The sequence below is a fragment of the Lycorma delicatula genome, chromosome 6 (assembly GCF_047948215.1).
Source record: "Lycorma delicatula isolate Av1 chromosome 6, ASM4794821v1, whole genome shotgun sequence".
NCBI classification, from domain to species: domain Eukaryota; kingdom Metazoa; phylum Arthropoda; class Insecta; order Hemiptera; family Fulgoridae; genus Lycorma; species Lycorma delicatula.
The window spans coordinates 106,424,522-106,444,269 of record NC_134460.1 but is presented as its reverse complement, the minus strand read 5'-3'; the positions used below and the strand labels follow the sequence as shown (position 1 = coordinate 106,444,269).

Below are 19,748 nucleotides of genomic sequence, written 5' to 3'. Positions count from 1 at the left end.
TATCAAAATTAGCTACATGATTAAATATCAGGATATTTTGATTATATTCATAAAAATGTTCATAACTGCATTTTTTTTCAATTTTAAAGTACGGCTATCTTTTTATTATTTTTTTATGTTGAGAAAACATTATTTTGTGAGTCTATTAAGGCCTACACTTTTTACCCATTTGAATAGAGAATGTTTACCTACTTTTTGTTGATCAGGTCCTATTGATATAATGTGAACTCTGAAAAGATTTCACGTTTCCATCTGGAAAACTTTCCTGTAAATATAAATAAGACATACTTTCTATTACATTTTAGCAATTTTTAGTTTTCAAATTTTTTTTCAGCAAAAGATGTTAGAAAAAAAAAAGTTTTGCATACTTATATGTTATACTTTATATATGTTACATACTTGTAGAGAAGAAAAATCATCAGATCTACAATTATTTATATGTTATAAAAAAGTAACTTCGGTATTACAGTGTGATAGACAAACTTGTACATGTTAATCACAGTTACTGCTGAATAAATTTTGTCATATAATTTAATGCATTTACCAGACATAAGCATTTATTTTATAATTCTAAATCACAGTGTTTTAACTGAGAAAAAAATATTCAGTATGAGGGAAAAATATTAACATATTGTCGCATGTTGCAGCTCGATCAGGATATTGGGAGATTGACAATTTAAGAATGTTTATATAATTACAATTTATTATTTTAAGAATACATAGAACATAAATAAACTAGGACAAATCAATAGTAATAAATAACAATAAACAACAATAGTAATCACAACCACAAAAATACTAATAATAAACAGTGTCAATAATAACAATAAAGAATGTTACATACAAAATAGAAAATAAAGTAAGGTCAGGATTTATTTACTAGTTGTTAAATATTAAAAACCAGAATTCAGTTCCATTGACAAAAGATATTATCATGACCGCTAACATTTACATCTCTAACAACTGGTATTGTATTACTATGAAGATAAGATTAGTCTAAAGTTCTTTTACTGCAGATACTTTTCCTGTTCACAAATGAAACTACGCTAACAATTTATAAATGAATTTAATACTTTATTCCTTTCACTAATTTGTCTATAGTCACTCACCGAAAAACCTCCTTCGGTCTCCCATTGTCCTCACAGAATGTTTGTGATGTCACTTCACACGTTGTACAAACATGCATAATCTAACTTCTGAACTGATTTCCATTATAACTCCTCGCTTATATTGATCTTAACTCGTCTTTTCTGAAGTATTTATACTCCTATCCTCTTGACTTGCAGAACCAGAGCCAAGTTGAAGTGTGAAAATGTGGTCATCTTAGTCCTTACATTTTCCCATGAATTCCTACTCTGATCCGGTAAATTTTTCTCATGGAATAACATATGTTTTAGGCGTGTCAGCGGGAAGTATAATAAAGAACCATTGTTTAAGGACCTTCTAGCCTTAGAAAAAGGATTCCATTTAGTCCCCTTCTGGATTCCTCCCATTATTACCAACCTAACTTCTCAAGTGTTTCTCCTGTTCTCTGAACAATGTGGAGGCACTCATTGTCATGCAAGAGAATCACACCTTTTTAGAGAGTACCCTGACTTTTTCACCTTATCGCAGCTCTCAGTTTCTGTTAGAGCATGTTAGAATAGTACTCACTGTTCGTAGTATGTTTTTCTTCTAAATAGTCACTAAAAATTGGGCCTTGCAAGTCACAGAAGACCGTCAACATCACTTTACCGGCTGATACATGAGTTTTGAATTTTTTTAGTGGGCAAATCCGGATGTTTCCACTCAAGACTTTTCCATTTGGATTTAAGTAATTAACTTCCACTTCAAACTATTCTTTGAGCTCAGAAGAAATACGAATCCGGGTGTCTATGTGGGCTTGAGTCAACTATCGTGGAACGCATCTCGAACACGTTTTGCAATAATTCATTGTAATAATTCTTTTTTTTTATATCTTTATTTTAAGAGCTGCAGGTTCAACTTCATGCAAGTAAGATGCATATCCTTTCTGCAAAAAAATATATAATTTAAATCGTTCAAAAGTTTTGTTTTCTAACTATCTTCAACACTTTTTATTTCATTTTTAACAGAATTAGGGAAGCAAATTAAATATTTTGTACTACCTAGTAGAATTTTTTTGAGCATTGCATGCACCATAACCAAATCAGGTATAGTATGAATGTGTTCAGCACCACAATTTATGTCAGTAATTTTAAATAGCTCACTCCAATCTATATCCTAATAAGGCTATGCAAAGTAGCTGGTATTTTTATTTAAAAACTAGTTTGAAATAAGTAAAAAGTATATTGTTTAATTATTATGAAAACAGAGTTTTATTTTGTGTTTAAATAAACAGAATTTTAAGTTATCTGATAAATTATTACACATATGTATAATTTACTTAAGTTATAAGTGTAAACATTTAGGATTTTAATTTTGCAGTTTTATGGTAATTTTAAATTATACTTTATTTACAGTATATTTTAATCATAATTTCATTATAGGTATTTGGAGCTCTACTTCGAGGATGTGCAACAAATTTGGTTCATTTGAATGTTTCAAAAAATGCCTTCAGCTCAAAAAAAGTGAAAGAAGTCCCTCCATCCTTTAAGCAGTTCTTCACAAGCACACTTAGTCTTAAATACCTCAATATGGCCTATTGTAAATTACCACTTGAAGCATTAAAGTAAGTAATTACTTTTACATTTTTTATCTCATATATATAAAGCATATGTTTTGTTGATTACATCTAATTACATTAAATATTTGTTTTGGGTTCTGACTCTAGATTTAGTGTTCTTGCTGTTGTCAGAAAAGTTTTGTTAACACTGGTTGTGGAATGTGTTTTGAATTTAATAAATTAACCAATGAAATGTCTTGTTTTCTTACGGATGGCATTTTACTATAAACTCACTTTTCATTACCAAGACATTGTGTTTTTTCCTCTGTCAAAGCATGGAATACGGGAAATGTTCATCTTGTCATGGTTGCAAAAAATGAAGGAAAAATATAGCTTCATACTGGAAAATCACTTATATTTTCTCTGCAGGTGTTCTACACTGTAAGATACATAGGCATGAGAAAGCATAAAAATAGCAACTCACGTTACTTAAATCTTAAGAATTTCATCTGACTGCTTTGTTGAAAATATCCGTGATGGTGTTTGTTGTGTTTTTATTTTTTGTTTTCAGTGTAATAAACTGTTGATATTGTGCTCTGTGGGGGATATATTTCTCTGAACTTTCACATTATTTGATCAGCTTCTGAAATTCCATCAATTTTGTGCTCAAGAGATAAAATTCTGATCTTGGCAGAGTGGATAGTATCTCTGCCTCTCATCTGATGAATCTGGGCTTGAGTCCTGGTCAGATATTCCATTTTCTCACCCACTAAAATTCATTATCATATTAACTAGTACTGGTGTCCCTGTTGTTAGTGTGTAAATAAGGGAGGTATGTTTTTTGAATCATTGATGATAATGAATTTCTTCTTTCAAATATGACTTATTTTTAAAAAAATGTGAATAACGTACTATGACATTCAATTTCTGTGCACTGCAATTATTACAGAATGTGATCTTTTAAGGATATATTTCCCCTATTTAAGTATTTTACAGTTATATGCATCTTGTTACTTTTTAAAGCTCTTTCCTGCAAACTACTGTATAAAAAATATTTGCTTCTAAAATTAGTTATGTATTATAAAAATTTGATTTTCAAGTACTAAATATTTTGATTTTTTTTTTTTAATTTATATTTCAGTATTACAATGTAGTTTTTTCTTAATTTTATACTTTAATATTAATAAATGTTTGGCTTAAAGTAAAAAAAAATTATCAAAGCATATTCACTTTTTACAGTTGTATTAAAAATTAAATTTGCTCTTGATTGAATTAATTTTTTCTTGCCTTCAAATAGGAGTGATCTTTGCACTCTTTCTCGTACTTCATTACATTTTGTAATGTGCAGAAGTTACGTTAAAATATGAGATATATCCAGAAAGTAAATGCTGTTTCCAAATATTGCAGCTCCAGTGATACAGTTGCAATTCTATGCAGTTTGTGATGAGTTCCTTGTTACGTAGGAAGGAAATAATACCATGTTTAATTAGTTATATAGTCTGTACAGTGTGCTTCTTAGAATGTGTTTATAATGTTAAAGAAAATAGAGTTACATGTGAAATTCAATTTGTGATCAATTTCCTGAATACAAGGAACATTATACTGGTTGAAATTCACTTTCAGATTTGCGATGTGTATGACGAAAATGCAATAAGTGTTCCCATGGTACAGAGAAAGATGCAGTTGATTAAAGAAGGATACAGTAACGTGCATGATGATGAACAGGTCGATGAACATCTTTGATTATTAATGATTTTGTACTGATAAATAGTGATGTCTAATGTAAAATGCTAAAAAATTTACTTAATACAAACCAAAACAAATCATATAGCTTGCTTACCAATGGTGTGTTGATTAATGACAATGCTGTCCCACAACATAACATCTCCTCACAATCTTTGACTGGGAACAGTTTAGTCATCCCTCAGCCTGGACCTATCATCTGGTTTTGTGAATTAAAACCTTCCTTTCTGATTGACAGTTGCACAATGATAAGGTTGAAAAATTTGTTAATATTTGCCTTGCATCACAGGTGGCATCACTCTATGACTAAGGGATACAACTTCTAAGGGTGCCTCAAGAATGGCAGGAACTATGTAGAAAAATAGTCTAAGATTTGTTCTTCAAAAAGCAATAAAATTTTACCTATAATCTTGATCTTTTTTAATAGCCCTTGAAAATTTACTTTCTGGATAATCTCTTTTAAATATATGTATGTATTTAAATGTTACACATTGCAATTGAACAAATACAAACGATAACAAAAAAATTGTTTTTGCTAAGTTAATATTTATTTTGCTAAATTAATATTTTAACAAGTTAATATATAAGTGAATAAAACAATGTTTAAAAAAAATTATATAAAGGTTTATATATTTAACCTATTTCATGCGAAGTAGGATTTTCTTATTTTATAATTGTATTGTATTGAACAGGAAGTAATATGATCAATTACATTTCATTAGTTTTGGTCTTATCCAGTCATAGACCAACAACTAATAAATAATAATTATATTTATTTATATAATTTATCCTAAATTATTTGCCTTTTCCTTTTTGCAGTTACAGTTTAAATATGTGCTTAATAATAATAAATTTGTTCTTTAAACAGGAATTTGCTGCTTGGTTTAGCGTGTAATGAGTCAACTACAGATATTACATTAGATATGTCATGTAACAATCTCGGATCTCAAGGTGCTCATGTACTTGAATCTTGTATTCATGGCGTAAGATCTATTGGAACATTAGACATCACAGAAAATAGTATGTTTTCATTTAATTTTGAGTTATCTTCATTTATATAATTTGTTTTATTTCTTTCTATTAAACACTAACCAATTTCCATTCAAAAAGAGTCTCTTTCGTTCCTTTTAAGCAATACACTGTACTCACAGAGATGTACTAAATTTAAATGTTTACATTCTGTAAGTACATTTATTGCATGCAGCAATTTATTCATTTTGATTATTTGTTTCCACTTCAGATAAGAAGTAAATTTTTTTGCTCTATGCATCTTGATGATAATTTATAATGAATAATTTTTATTACATAAAAAAAAAAACAATGCACATTTGACAGCTTGATAACTACAGGTATAAATATGCATTTTTAAAATTATGATGTAACATGAAAAAAACAAAAACAAACGAGTATCATACTACTAACATAAAAATATTTGTTGTAAAGGTAAAAACAGTATGAAAAGCAGTAAATCTAGTTTTTATATATATTATATTCCCGTTGTACTTTTATTTAAAACTTAATAATTCACTAGCACTTGACAAGCTGCTACGCAGCGCTAGTGCTAGACCTAGCTTCACAAGATTACTTTTTTATTACTTTCTTCTTTCATGGAGGTGGTGGCTAGTTTTGTTTTTGTTAATTTGTTTTATTTCAATTCAGTATTGAAATTGTTTATTGATATGGACATTTTTATAGAATGACACCAGATGTATTTATTTGATATCCTTGGAAAATGTAGGACAGAGGGGGCAGGTGACCATTGATTACATATCTAGGGATCTGCTATAAGCTTTCATTTAAAAAAAAAATTTAAATCAGTTCAATGGCTTGGGCGGGGGGAGGGAACTCTGTCAAGTCTTTTGTCAATTATTTTAAATATATAGATAGAAATCTGTTTGAATTGTAAGTTATGGGGTGAGTGAATATTATTTTATAAAAAAGATTGTTGTTTGGAAATTTATATTAACCGGTTATGACAAAAAAGTCTGCCAGTCAGTCTGATATTTTGTGCACTTTGTCATCAGACTTTTATAAACACACTGGAAAGTTTTTGTATGAAAACTTCAGAAATGACTGACTGCATTTTAGCAATACCAATATAAGAATATAGAATAATTAATCCAAACCAAGGTAATAAACCAAGGCGGATGTTATTCAACACCCACTTAAATTTGCATACAAGATAACTCGTTCTATTAACTTATTACCCCTTAAATTTCAGATTTGTACCTTCAGTTGTTTATGAGCTGTTATTTGTAAAATGATTTTATATTTAGGACTACACAACACAGAAACAGGTAGTCAAGGTTCTGATTTTTTGTTGTTATTTTAAATTAACCTTATTTTATTAAAATGATAGCCAACCTGAATTTTTTTAGAGATTTATTTTTACAAAGAAATAATTAGTTTAATTGAGCTTCTAAAAGAGAGGACAATCATAGAAAATACATCTGTAGTTTTAAGTTGTTCTCTCCTGTGGCTACTCACCTGTGAGTACATAGTTGCAAAATTGTTTCTATTATATTTCATATATTACTATGTAGGTAGTAAAATAAGAGGTGGACCTCTGATTTTATTCTGTTAATTTTTGTGTTAGCAATTCACTTATATATATTGTACTTTTTTTGGATGGTAGTTAAATGTAGGAATATTTATTTTTATTCATGAATATTTTAAATAAAACTAAAAATTAAGTTTTTGTTAGTTTTTTGGGGGGTTTCATTTTTATATGTTTCTTTTATTTTTAAGAGTACTTGTATTTTTTTCTAGTTTTAAGAGTACCTGTATTTTTTATTAATTTAAAAAAAAACATTTTTATATTTTATCAACACAGAAACAAAATCTGTTATTACCATTTTTATTAAATGCTATTAATAAAAGCAGTTGTATTAAAATAAATTTGTGTTGGACTGGCTATTACTGGAATTGCATGAGCTAAAGCTCCAGCTTTAACCGTGTTCCTGTTGAGTTTTTTAAATCAAATCCAATGTTTTACAGTTTTCTATACTTTTGTGTTGGAAATTGTGTTGCAAATGGGGCATACTATCTTCGAGGTTCTATTTGAGTTTTTTGAAGTTGGAAACAGTTAATCAACATAAAAATTGTGCACTTATTTTTACAAGTTGAAAGTTGAGTAAACTCAGTGTTCTGAGATTCTTTTCTTTTAGCTTCAATTTCTTTGACTAATTGTAAACTAATGAGAAAAAGGAATTGTAATATATACTTATAACTAATTTTCTTTTGTCTCTGCATTTTCTCCTTCTAGCTTGAAAAAACAACTAGCACTTAAAATAGTTATCTTAGTTTTCAAGAACTGAGGTTTTCCATGAACCATGTTCGCTCTGTGACTACTGTTCAATAATTAAATCAGTTTATTAATGTAAAAAATATAGGTAATCTGTTTTGTTTCCTTTGAAATTTGGACTTGAAAAAATTAAACTATGTTAGTAAATATAAACAGAAATGTTGAAAATCCAGGTAGGAAGTTTTGAATCATTCATCATTACTAGTTATTATTGTAATACTTTAGATATATTATACAAAATAATAATTTAGCTACAATAGATATATTTTAAATGGTTAATAAGCAATTTATTACAATAGCAAGAGAATTAAAATAGAAAGAGAATAAAAAGAAAGTCACTGACAATAAATGTAATATATATTTACAGGTATTTACAAAATATTAATTACAGCTACTGTTCTAATGAGTTAGAGTTATGGTAAATTATGCTTTTTGGTAAAATCAATAAATATTCATGGAATTTTTTATCTTCTTAGTACATTAATAAGTAGTAGTTATAATAATAAACTTTTTCATTATCAGATGACATTAGTTTCTAATGGTGGATTTTTTTTTATAATAAGAGAATGATAAGTAATTATGGTTTAAAGAAATATGAGAGATTAACTCTAAAGTAAAGAGACCTTTCCACTGTGAAAAAATTTATTCTGAAAACTTTATATTTTTTATTCCTTATAAACTACATACTTATACTACTTCTCTATATAATCGCCACATGAATTAAGAGATTTATCATGTCGATACACCAGCTTCAATATATCCTCATCGTATTCTTCTGCCACCAGTTCATTTAGCCACTGATTAACAGCATTTTTAAGTTCATCACCGCCCGCGAATTGCTTACCACTGAAAAATTCTTTCAATTTCCCAAACAAATGGTAATCAGAAGGAGCTAAGTCCGGACTATATGGTGGGTGATCATAAATTTCTCATCCAAATGTTCTTAGTAAATCACGTATCAGACCCACAACATGTGGATGTGCATTATCATGCAGTAGGATGACAGTGTTTGTCAGCCACCCACGTCACTGATTTTGAATGGCACGCTGTAACTTAAGTAGATTTCGCAGTAGGCTTCTGCATTTATAGTTGTTCCAAGTGGCATGAAATCAATCAGCAGTATGCCAAACTGATCCCAAAAGACTGTGGGCATCAGTTTGTGTCCAAATGACTGTGGCTTGACTGGTCTGGTTGGTGATTGAGGATGACACCATTCACTTGACTGGCGTTTCCTCTCTGGCATGTAATACGAAATCCGTGTTTCATCACCGGTAACACTTGAATTAAGGAACTTATCACCTTTTTCTGTGTAGTACACCAAAGATTCCAAAGCAGATCCCATTCGGATTTTTTTTTGTGATGTTCTGTTAAGACACGTGGCACCCAACATGCACAAACCTTTCTGAATTCTAAATGGTCATGAACAATGCGACCAGTAACAGCTCTTGAAACATCAGGATAAAGAAAGGGTCAGGTTGGAAATTGTTGAGTGATGATCTTTTTTGATTTCATCATTGATGTGTTTCAACAAGTCCTCGGTGATTCAGGGCCTCCCCTAATGTTCTTCATCATGCGCATTAATTCTGTTATTTCTAAACCTTTCATACCATTTTTGGATGTTTCTTTCATTCATTACATTATCACCATACTCAGCAACCAACTGCCTATGAATTTCAGGCGGCGTAAAATTTTTGTCGTTTAAAAAACGTATGACTACACGTATTTCACAATTGACGGTAACATCGATTTTCCTATTCATTTTATAACATAATAACTCACACGTAATCAAAGAAACTACAACACAACAACTTAACAATGCAGTGTGTACATTACTAGCAAGGCTATAAACGACATAGGCTCGCCAACCTTAAGGAGAGAAATTATAGCTTTCCTTACTTACTTTAGAGATATCCCTCATAAATGTAAGTAAGATATAGTAATATAAGGATACACGTAGTGCAATACACAAACATGTAATTTTTGAATACAGGATGAAATTGGAAAATTTAAAGTGTGGTGAATCATCATCATACCCTCATTTAGTTATCAATAAATTGGGAACCAAATTCAATATTCATTTTAGAATCAGATTTATATCAATTGGTGGGACGCTCAAAAAGAAAAGTGAATAAGTTTAAGAAATCTGTATGTTTAAAGTTATGTTTTCATTGCAACTTGAAGGAACCTATATAATGCTACCGTAGCCAGTGACCAACAAACAATATTCTTTAAAACCAGAAAACATAATTTAATAGAAATTTAATAAAGATTTGTGAAATTCACAACTCATTATATAACTGCTATGGGAGCAGCAGCTACAATAAGTTACCTTCTTATTATAGCAACAGCTAAGCTGTGAATCTTTATTGGAACTGACGTGCTTATTATACATTTCATTAAGATTGTGATTGCTTTTCGAATCTACTTTGTGTCATACTGGTGCCTAATCATATGGTGCTACAATAGATACATTAAACCTAAGCATGGACTTTCAAGTAAAAGTGCAAAGTTGATTGATGTAATTTGTACTAGGTAACGGTTACTGTAAAATTACTGTGGTACAGATCTCATGATTTTGATGGTCATTTAAACAGAATGTTTTTAAGTTTTAATATTAAAATCTAACTTCAGTTTACATTGATTTTATTGGTGATTTTTTTTTTTTTTTAGATATGGATGTAGATCTTGCTGCAGTTGTTACAGCAGTAAGCAAAAATAAATCAATAAAACATTTACATATGGGTCGTAATCTTGGTAACATGAAAGCAAAACATACTGCTGCTGTTATGGATGCTGTTGTTCAGATGATTCAGGTATTTTTTTTTCTTGTTACCATTTTCTTTGAAAATAAATATTTAATTTAGATAATTTTCATACTGGGTGTCGACTGTCCAGAATCAGCAACACTACTGGAACTCAACATGCATTGATGAATTGCTTGTAGTAATTAGATTATAAATTTTCTCAAAATGTAAAGAAACTAAATCTTTATTACTTTATGATAACATATTTGGTTTCAAATTAATTTTGTTTTTAAAAAGTCTAACAAATTATAGGTGTCAAAAAACATATGCTGGGGATATTTTACTAGTAAAAACCTTTCTTTTTTTTATTTAAAATTACAGGTTTCAAAAAAAAAAGGTTCAAAATACACAGGCAATGTAACAAGCATATTTAATTGAAATTTAACAAAGTAATTAAGAAATAAAGTTTTCAATTATAATCGAGTATTATGAGTTGCTATAATGTTGGTTTATTGGCTACAGTGAATAAAAATAAGTAAAACCTTTTACATGTTTTTCATTTAATCACTGAAGAAAATGAGAATGAAAAAATAATTATTTACTTGACTTCCACCAGTACTTACTTGCAACTCCAGTATTCACTTATAATTACCAGTGGATACTTGTGGTATTCAGTACTTACTTGAAATTGTGAGAATAAAACAGAACAGTTTTCGATATTTTTCAGTATTTACTTGCTCATATTTCAGGTTGGTCCTGTGCTGACTTAAAACTCTTTTACAGATATGGCAGCTTTTATGAAAATGTGTGAGTGTAAAGTGTACAAAAAGCGACGAGAAATTAGTCCAAGTAAATACAGTTACTTCGCTTTAAAAACAATCTGTAGCGGATTTGGCACAGACATTTTTAGATGAAAGTAATAAAACAAGAGCTGGTGCTTTGAGATCGGATTTGAAGATGGAAATATTCTTGCATTATCTCAGTGATCCTGGCTATCAGTCAGGTATTGACTTCGGGGTTAACAGGATGACTGTTAGAAAAACGTTTAATTACGTCCTAAATAAAGTTAATGAATGGGCTGCGGAGTGGATTCATTTTTCTGAAATGGAAGAAGTTAATGAAGCGCAAGAAAAGTGGTTATCGCGCTTTAAAATTCCTACTGTTATAGGCGCTTTGGATTGCACTCGCGTACAAATTACAAAACCATCGAAATTAGGAGATTCCTATATAAATAGGAAAGGTTATGCAAGCATTAATGTACAGGCAACCTGTGACGCTATAGAAAGATTCACAAGTGTATATGCATCTTGGCCTGGAAGTACGCATGGCAGTAGGATATGGAGAAATAGCTCAGTCCGTAAAGTTCTATCTGCCTATATGGGATTATTGTGTGTGTCAGGTATGATTCAACTTGTTTGACACCAAATACGTGCGTGCGATGATGTCATTCAATCAGTGTTTACTTATGTTGCAACAAATAATTACTGATTATTTCCAGTACTCACTTAATACACTAAGTGTTAACTTGTCAGTAATAGTAAACGTTTATTCTCATCAAAATCAGTACTTACTTTTTCGTTTCAGACCGTATGTTACTTAATAAGTACTCTCTTATAAGTACTTACTGATTTTTATTCACTTCACTCATTGAATTTTGCTGTATTAAAATCTGCAGGCTTTTTATATAGACTCAAATTTATATTGAAATATATATTAGCTTTTGTAGCGTGTATAATGAATATTATTTTTGGGTTATGTTTATATGTATTTTTTAACATTTTTTTATTATTTTAGGAAGAAGATTGTGTGTTACAGACCCTAGCTATCCCAGACTCAAGGCTAAAATCAGATTTACATAATCTTATCAATGCCTTGGGAGGAAATCAGTGCCTTCAGACAATTGACATCAGTGGAAATTTGATGGGTGATGCAGGTGCAAGATTACTTGCAAAAGCTCTTCAAATTAATTCAAGAATACGTAGTATTCTTTATGATCGTAATAATATCACACTTCAGGGATATAATGATTTGGCTTATGCATTAGAGAGGTGACTAATTTTCAGATAATATTTAAATGTTCTGTTAAAAATAATTTATAAATTAAAACAATTAAGTTTGCAAATTTTATTTAGAAAAATTATTGGCGTAATTTTACATTAAAATGATATATAGTATGATATGTCAATGACTCTTCTGTTGTGCTATTATCTTGTTAGTGTACTAATGTTTAACATATATTTTGTTTTCTAGCAATTATACTGTACGATATATGCCATTGCCAATTTATGATGTCCTACCTTGTATGAAAGTATCAGCTGAAAAAACAGATACTGTTATGAAAAGAATACAAGAAATATTGTACAGAAACGTTTCGCCCAAAAAATATAGTAATGGCCAAGCTTTTAGACTTCAACAGGTATAGTACTTATTTTTTAGTAGTGAAAAGGAATTTGTTTGTTTTACCATAATAGGCTAAAAGAGAAAATTCAGCATCATATTATTTACAGTAAAACTCATTTTTAGGTGATTTTAATGATTTGTAGTGTTTAATAATATTTTTTTCTTATCCCAGCAAATGTTCTCAAGAACAGTAATAAATTTCATGTATATATTGGTATTGTCTCTGGTGTATCTTGCCATGTTGAAAAGTCATTACAATCGTTGTTCAACTTTTCTTGTTCTTTATTTGCTCATTTCATATCCATGTTACTCTTTTCATATCTGGAAAGAAAAACAATGAATGAAAATGTTGTGATTTTGTTACAAATTGCATTTCTTGTGCTTTTATTTTAGAATAAAAGTAAAGCTTGGCTTACAGTATTTGATTTTGCAGTGTACTGTATTTCATATTAATTGCTATTTAATATAGATTGCTATTTGCAATGTATACATGTACGCTGTTTTTCTGCAGTGCAGAAAATATAAAGATATTTTTGTTGCAATATTATTCAAACATATTTTTCTGTTTATAATTATAATTTAGTATAGGTACTTGGAAATAAGAATCCATTTATTTATAATGCACATTGTATATTATCAATATTAGCACCTTAAACTGAAACGTTACGAATGTAATAATAATATAATAATGTATTAAGTATAAAAGTATAATAATTTACTGAAACTAAGTGTGAAATGAAGTCACGATGTAATTTTACTTCCATGTCTATATAAACCAGTAATATTAAACAAAATATTTAATTATCAATTTATAGATAAATTAACTAAATTACATCTTGGATTAGAGTAAGAAAAGTAGCCCTGCATTCAAACAGAATAATACTCAGAATTTTATTAGTTCAACAGATTTGGGATCTTTTAGGTGTAAAAATTGATTCACATGGGAAGATAACATATAGGTAGGTAAAATATACTTAACTGAAAATTTTCAAAAAGTATGATTTAGTTTGTGTTGACGATTGAATATATTATGGTTCACATATAGATGTTCACTTAACAATATTAGCACACCCCAATGAGTGATCATATCATTGTTATATATCCATTTTAGAAGTTTGAAATGAATGTACTTTTATATACTGTTATATCCAATTTAACAACTAATATACTGAATGTTCTGAGACATATTCCCTGAACTTCACATACTGATTCAGGAAACCAAAATGAGCAAAAAGTTCATATTGACATAATTTTGCTTTATTCCTTCTAGACGCCATTTTGTGATTTTCAACAAAGAAATTATTTCTCAGGAAAAGAGGTAAACCCGTTGTAATTAAATTTGGCTAATATGTCTTATTCTAAAAAATAAAAAATTTTGAAAACATCACCTTCAAAAATTTCAAAATGTGGCCGTCATAATTTTCTAATCTTCAATATGTTTGTAATTATTTATTAGATCAAATTTTTACTTATTACAAACTTATTAAGCATTTTCTTTTGAACAAAATGACACCTCATTTGTAAAAATTCATTGTTGCAGATGGTTGTTGAGTTATTGCAGGTAATATGATCATTTTTGCTAATTTTGTTGTCCGGAATCAGTACCTGAAGTTTGAGAAATACGTCCCTGAACACTCTGTATATTTAAAAAAAATTAATCATGTTTTTATTTTTATAGGAAAGAAAAATTAGAATCTGTTGACAAAGCACAACTACTTAATGAGAGTCAATCATCTGAAAATGTTAACAATCAGATGAATATTTCTATCACTTAATTAAACATTTTAATGCAGTTATTTGATATATACTCATGAGCTGTATTTTTTCTACCAAAAGCAGTTCATGAGATGGTTAAAAGACAACTTTTAATGTAATATTAAGCTCTAACCATCCTTAAATGAGTATAATCTGTTAAATTACTACCAATAGAAAATACATGTCATATTTTTTAATTTTTTTTTTTGTCTTCACTCATTTGACTGGTTTGATGCAGCTCTCCAAGATTCCCTATCTAGTGCTAGTCGTTTCATTTCAGTATACCCTCTACATCCTACATCCCTAACAATTTGTTTTACATATTCCAAACGTGGTCTGCCTACACAATTTTTCCCTTCTACTTGTCCTTCCAATATTAAAGCGACTATTCCAGGATGCCTTAGTATGTGGCCTATAAGTCTGTCTCTTCTTTTAACTACATTTTTCCAAATGCTTCTTTCTTCATCTATTTGCCGCAATACCTCTTCATTTGTCACTTTATCCACCCATCTGATTTTTAACATTCTCCTATAGCACCGCATTTCAAAAGCTTCTAATCTTTTCTTCTCAGATACTCTGATTGTCCAAGTTTCACTTCCATATAAAGCGACACTCCAAACATACACTTTCAAAAATCTTTTCCTGACATTTAAATTAATTTTTGATGTAAACAAATTATATTTCTTACTGAAGGCTCGTTTAGCTTGTGCTATTCAGCATTTTATATCGCTCCTGCTTCTTCCATCTTTAGTAATTCTACTTCCCAAATAACAAAATTCTTCTACCTCCATAATCTTTTCTCCTCCTATTTTCACATTCAGCGGTCCATCTTTGTTACTTCTACTACGTTTCATTACTTTTGTTTTGTTCTTGTTTATTTTCATGCGATAGTTCTTGTGTAGGACTTCATCTAAACCGTTTATTGTTTCTTCTAAATCCTTTTTACTCTCGGCTAGAATTACTATATCATCAGCAAATCGTAGCATCTTTATCTTTTCACCTTGTACTGTTACTCCGAATCTAAATTGTTCTTTAACATCATTAACTGCTAGTTCCATGTAAAGATTAAAAAGTAACGGAGATAGGGAACATCCTTGTCAGACTCCCTTTCTTATTATATATCTTCAATTGTTACTGTTGCTGTTTGGTTCCTGTACATGTTAGCAATTGTTCTTCTATCTCTGTATTTGAACCCTAATTTTTTTTAAATGCTGAACATTTCATTCCAGTCTACGTTATCGAATGCCTTTTCTAGGTCTATAAACGCATCTCAGGAATGGTCGAACTGAGACTGTACAAGACTACACTTCATTTACACTCATACATATCATCCTCATTCATCCTCTGAAGAATTATCTAAACGGTAGTTACCGGAGGCTAAACAAGAAAAAAGAGGTCTATAAACGCCAAGTATGTTGGTTTGTTTTTCTTTTAATCTTCCTTCTACTACTAATCTGAGGCCTAAAATTGCTCCCTTGTCCCTATACTTTTCCTGAAACCAAATTGGTCTTCTCCTAACACTTCTTCCACTCTCCTTTCAATTCTTCTGTATAGAATTCTAGTTAAGATTTTTGATGCATGACTAGTTAAACTAATTGTTCTGTATTCTTCACATTTATCTGCCCCTGCTTTCTTTGGTATCATTACTATAACACTTTTTTTGAAGTCTGACGGAAATTCCCCTTTTTCATAAATATTACACACCAGTTTGTATAATCTATCAATCGCTTCCTCACCTGCACTGCGCAGTAATTCTACAGGTATTCCATCTATTCCAGGAGCCTTTCTGCCATTTAAATCTTTTAATGCTCTCTTAAATTCAGATCTCAGTATTGTTTCTCCCATTTCATCCTCCTCAACTTCCTCTTCTTCCTCTATAACAGCATTTTCTAATTAATTTCCTCCGTATAACTCTTCAATATATTCCACCCATCTATCGACTTTACCTTTCGTATTATATATTGGTGTACCATCTTTGTTTAACACAAATTCTACCCCAAAATTTTCCTTAACTTTCCTCTATGCTCCGTCTATTTTACCAATGTTCATTTCTCTTTCCACTTCTGAACACTTTTCTTTCGCCAGTTTGCACTTCCTGTTTATAGCATTTCTTAATTGCCGATAGTTCCTTTTACTTTCTTCATCACTAGCATTCTTATATTTTCTACGTTCATCGTTCAGCTGCAATATATCGTCTGAAACCCAAGGTTTTCTACCAGTTCTCTTTATTCCACCTAAGTTTGCTTCTGCTGATTTAAGAATTTCCTTTTTAACATTCTCCCATTCTTCTTCTACATTTTCTACCTTATCTTTTTTACTCAGACCTCTTGCGATGTCCTCCTCAAAAATCTTCTTTACCTCCTCTTCCTCAAGCTTCTCTAAATTCCACCGATTCGTCTGACACCTTTTCTTCAGGTTTTTAAACCCCAATCTACATTTCATTATCACTAAATTATGGTCGCTATCAATGTCTGCTCCTGGGTAAGTTTTGCAGTCAACGAGTTGATTTCTAAATCTTTGCTTAAACATGATATAATCTATCTGATACCTTGCGGTATCGCCTGGCTTTTTCCAAGTGTATATTCTTCTATTATGATTTTTAAATTGGGTGTTGGCAGTTAATAAATTATTCTTCATACAAAACTTAACAAGTCAGTCTCCTCTTTGATTCCTTTTCCCCCACAATATTTCCTTCCTTGCCTTTTCTGATGCTTGCATTCCAATCTCCAACTATTATTAAATTTTTATCCCCTTTTATGTGTTTAATTGCTTTGTCAATTTCTTTGTATACACACTGCCTCATCATCACCATGGGCACTTGAAGGCATATAGACGTTAACAATCGTTGTCGGTTTAGGTTTTGATTTTATCCTTATTACAATGACTCTATCGCTATGCGCCTTGAAGTACTCCACTCTCCTCCCTATCTTCTTGTTCATCACGAAACCTACTCCTGCCTGCCCATTATTTGACGCTGAGTTAATTACTCTAAAGTCACCTGTCCAAAAGTCGCCTTCCTCTTCCCACCGAACCTCACTAATTCCTACTATATCCACGTTTACCCAATCCATTTCCCTTTTTAAATTTTCTACCCTACCAACCATTTTTAAGCTTCTAACATTCCACACTCCGACTCGTAGAATGTTATTTTTTACTTTTCTGGTGACCCCTTCCTTAGTAGTCCCCACCCGGAGATCTGAACGGGGGACTATTTTACCTCCAGAATATTTTACCAAGGAAGGCGCCTCCATTATTGCTTTTGAAAATGCAGAGAGCCACATTTTCTTGGAAAAAAAACAGCTGTAGTTTTCCATTGCTTTGAGCTGCGCAGTACTCAGAGGACTGAGTGATGTTGATATGGCCGTTTAAGTCATTGTGACTCACGCCCCTAACAACTACTGAAAGAGCTGCTGCCCTCTTTCAGGAATCATTCCTTAGTCCAGCTCTCAGCAGATACCTCTCCGATATGGTTGCACCTTCGGTCCAGCTACTCTGTATCCCTGAGCACTCAAGCCCCCTCACCAACGGCAAGGTCTCATGATTCATAGAGGAGGATTTTTTAATATTTATCTATTATTATAAGTCCTCAGTATTGCTAACACTTGGAATTGTTAGTATCTTGTAACTGCAGTTTTTAAAGAGTTCTCACGAGACAGACATATTTCTTCATTCGTATAACGTAATTCATATGCTATACAAAGCATCTATCATTATGATATTGTAGTTGGTCATAAGCTTCTTGTTTCTGGATAAATTTAATAAATAATCTAATTAGATTATCTGACCCGTCTGCTTCTCGTTAAAAAAAAATTATTTGGTAATTGAAGAACAAATTTTTAAAATTCAGTTATTTTTTAAGACAAGCTCATTGAGTTTTAAACAGTTCAGATTTTTATTATGAGTGTGTTTTTAAAGTAAGGTCCATTTTGAAATAAAAACAAAACTGAAAAATTATGAACAAACCTTTTTACTTATGCTTAAAATCTAAATTTACTTATTACTTTTCTACATAGCTAACTTCAACTTCAGCATATTTTACATAGCATTTCACTAGCTTTTTCATTTCCTCTTCAAGAAATTTGCCGCGAGTGACTTAAACCATGTAATATTGACATTTTTCAATTTGTTGTCATCGTCCATCCTTTGTAATGCAAGCCACTGTTAAGATTAAAAAGAAAATAATCACTGTGAGGTAAGTCAGGTCTATAAGGTAAATGATTTAAAATTTTCTAACAAAATTTTTCTAATTGCCTCACTTTCTGATTTACTGTGCAGAACAAAATCTTGCAGGATAGCATACCATGTCGTTTAGTTTTTTATAACTCTTCTATGATTTTTTAATGTTTTTCAATATATTTTGACATTCACAGCAATAATGCAGTCACTAAGTTTGACAAGCAAGATACCTTTTTGTCCCAAAAAAGCAGTAGCCATAAGCCTCTTTATTGAATGTTCTTGTTTGAACTTCTTCAGTCTAGGAAATGATGAATGCCACCATTGCATTGATTGCTGCTTTGCCTGGACATTTGAATAAGAAATCCAAGTTTCATCTCTGGTAAAAATGCAGTCAAACAATTCATTATCTTCATTTTTATAATGCCACAGAAATTCATGCATTGCAGCAAGACTTTTTCCTTCAGTATGTTGGTTAACATCTTCAGTACTCATCTGGCACAATTTTTTATAGCTCAGTTTTTCAGTTAAAATTTCATTAATCAAATATTAGGAAATATCAGAAACAATTGTGATGCGGGGAACCACTGGTTTTTTCAAAAGTTTTTTGTCAATGTTTTTAATCAGATCATCTGTTATCACAGACATCTGCTACATTGTTCATCATAAACATTCATTGGCCTTTCTTGAAATTAACAGCACCACTGTCTTACTTAGCATCATTCAAAATATTTGGCTCATAAATGTCACAGATTTGATTGTAAATTCCAGCTGCAAAACTGTTAATTCTGTCAAAAATAGTATTATTCCTTGAACTTTACACTTGGAGGATCACAAATTAAACATTCATTATAAATACATGCTTTAATTAACTAGCAACAAAATGACTTATTTATTGTTGCTAACAGCTGACTATTGATTGAAATAAATGAGCTACACAAGCACTATCTGCTCACATTGCAGATGTAGGTGGCAAATATAAAATGGATTTACTTTAAAAATATGC

General features: G+C 30.6%; 1 protein-coding gene across 1 annotated transcript in view; it reads left to right on the top strand.

Annotated features, from left to right (window-relative positions):
• LRR (capping protein regulator and myosin 1 linker 1 leucine rich repeat protein) overlaps positions 1-19,748 on the top strand; it is a 141,669-nt gene that overhangs the window by 58,933 nt on the left and 62,988 nt on the right. The window contains exons 13-17 of the mRNA XM_075368286.1: positions 2,508-2,689; positions 5,235-5,386; positions 10,341-10,483; positions 12,209-12,462; positions 12,665-12,830. Of these exons, the coding sequence (XP_075224401.1) occupies positions 2,508-2,689; positions 5,235-5,386; positions 10,341-10,483; positions 12,209-12,462; positions 12,665-12,830 (897 nt within the window). The remainder of the gene's footprint in view (positions 1-2,507; positions 2,690-5,234; positions 5,387-10,340; positions 10,484-12,208; positions 12,463-12,664; positions 12,831-19,748) is intronic.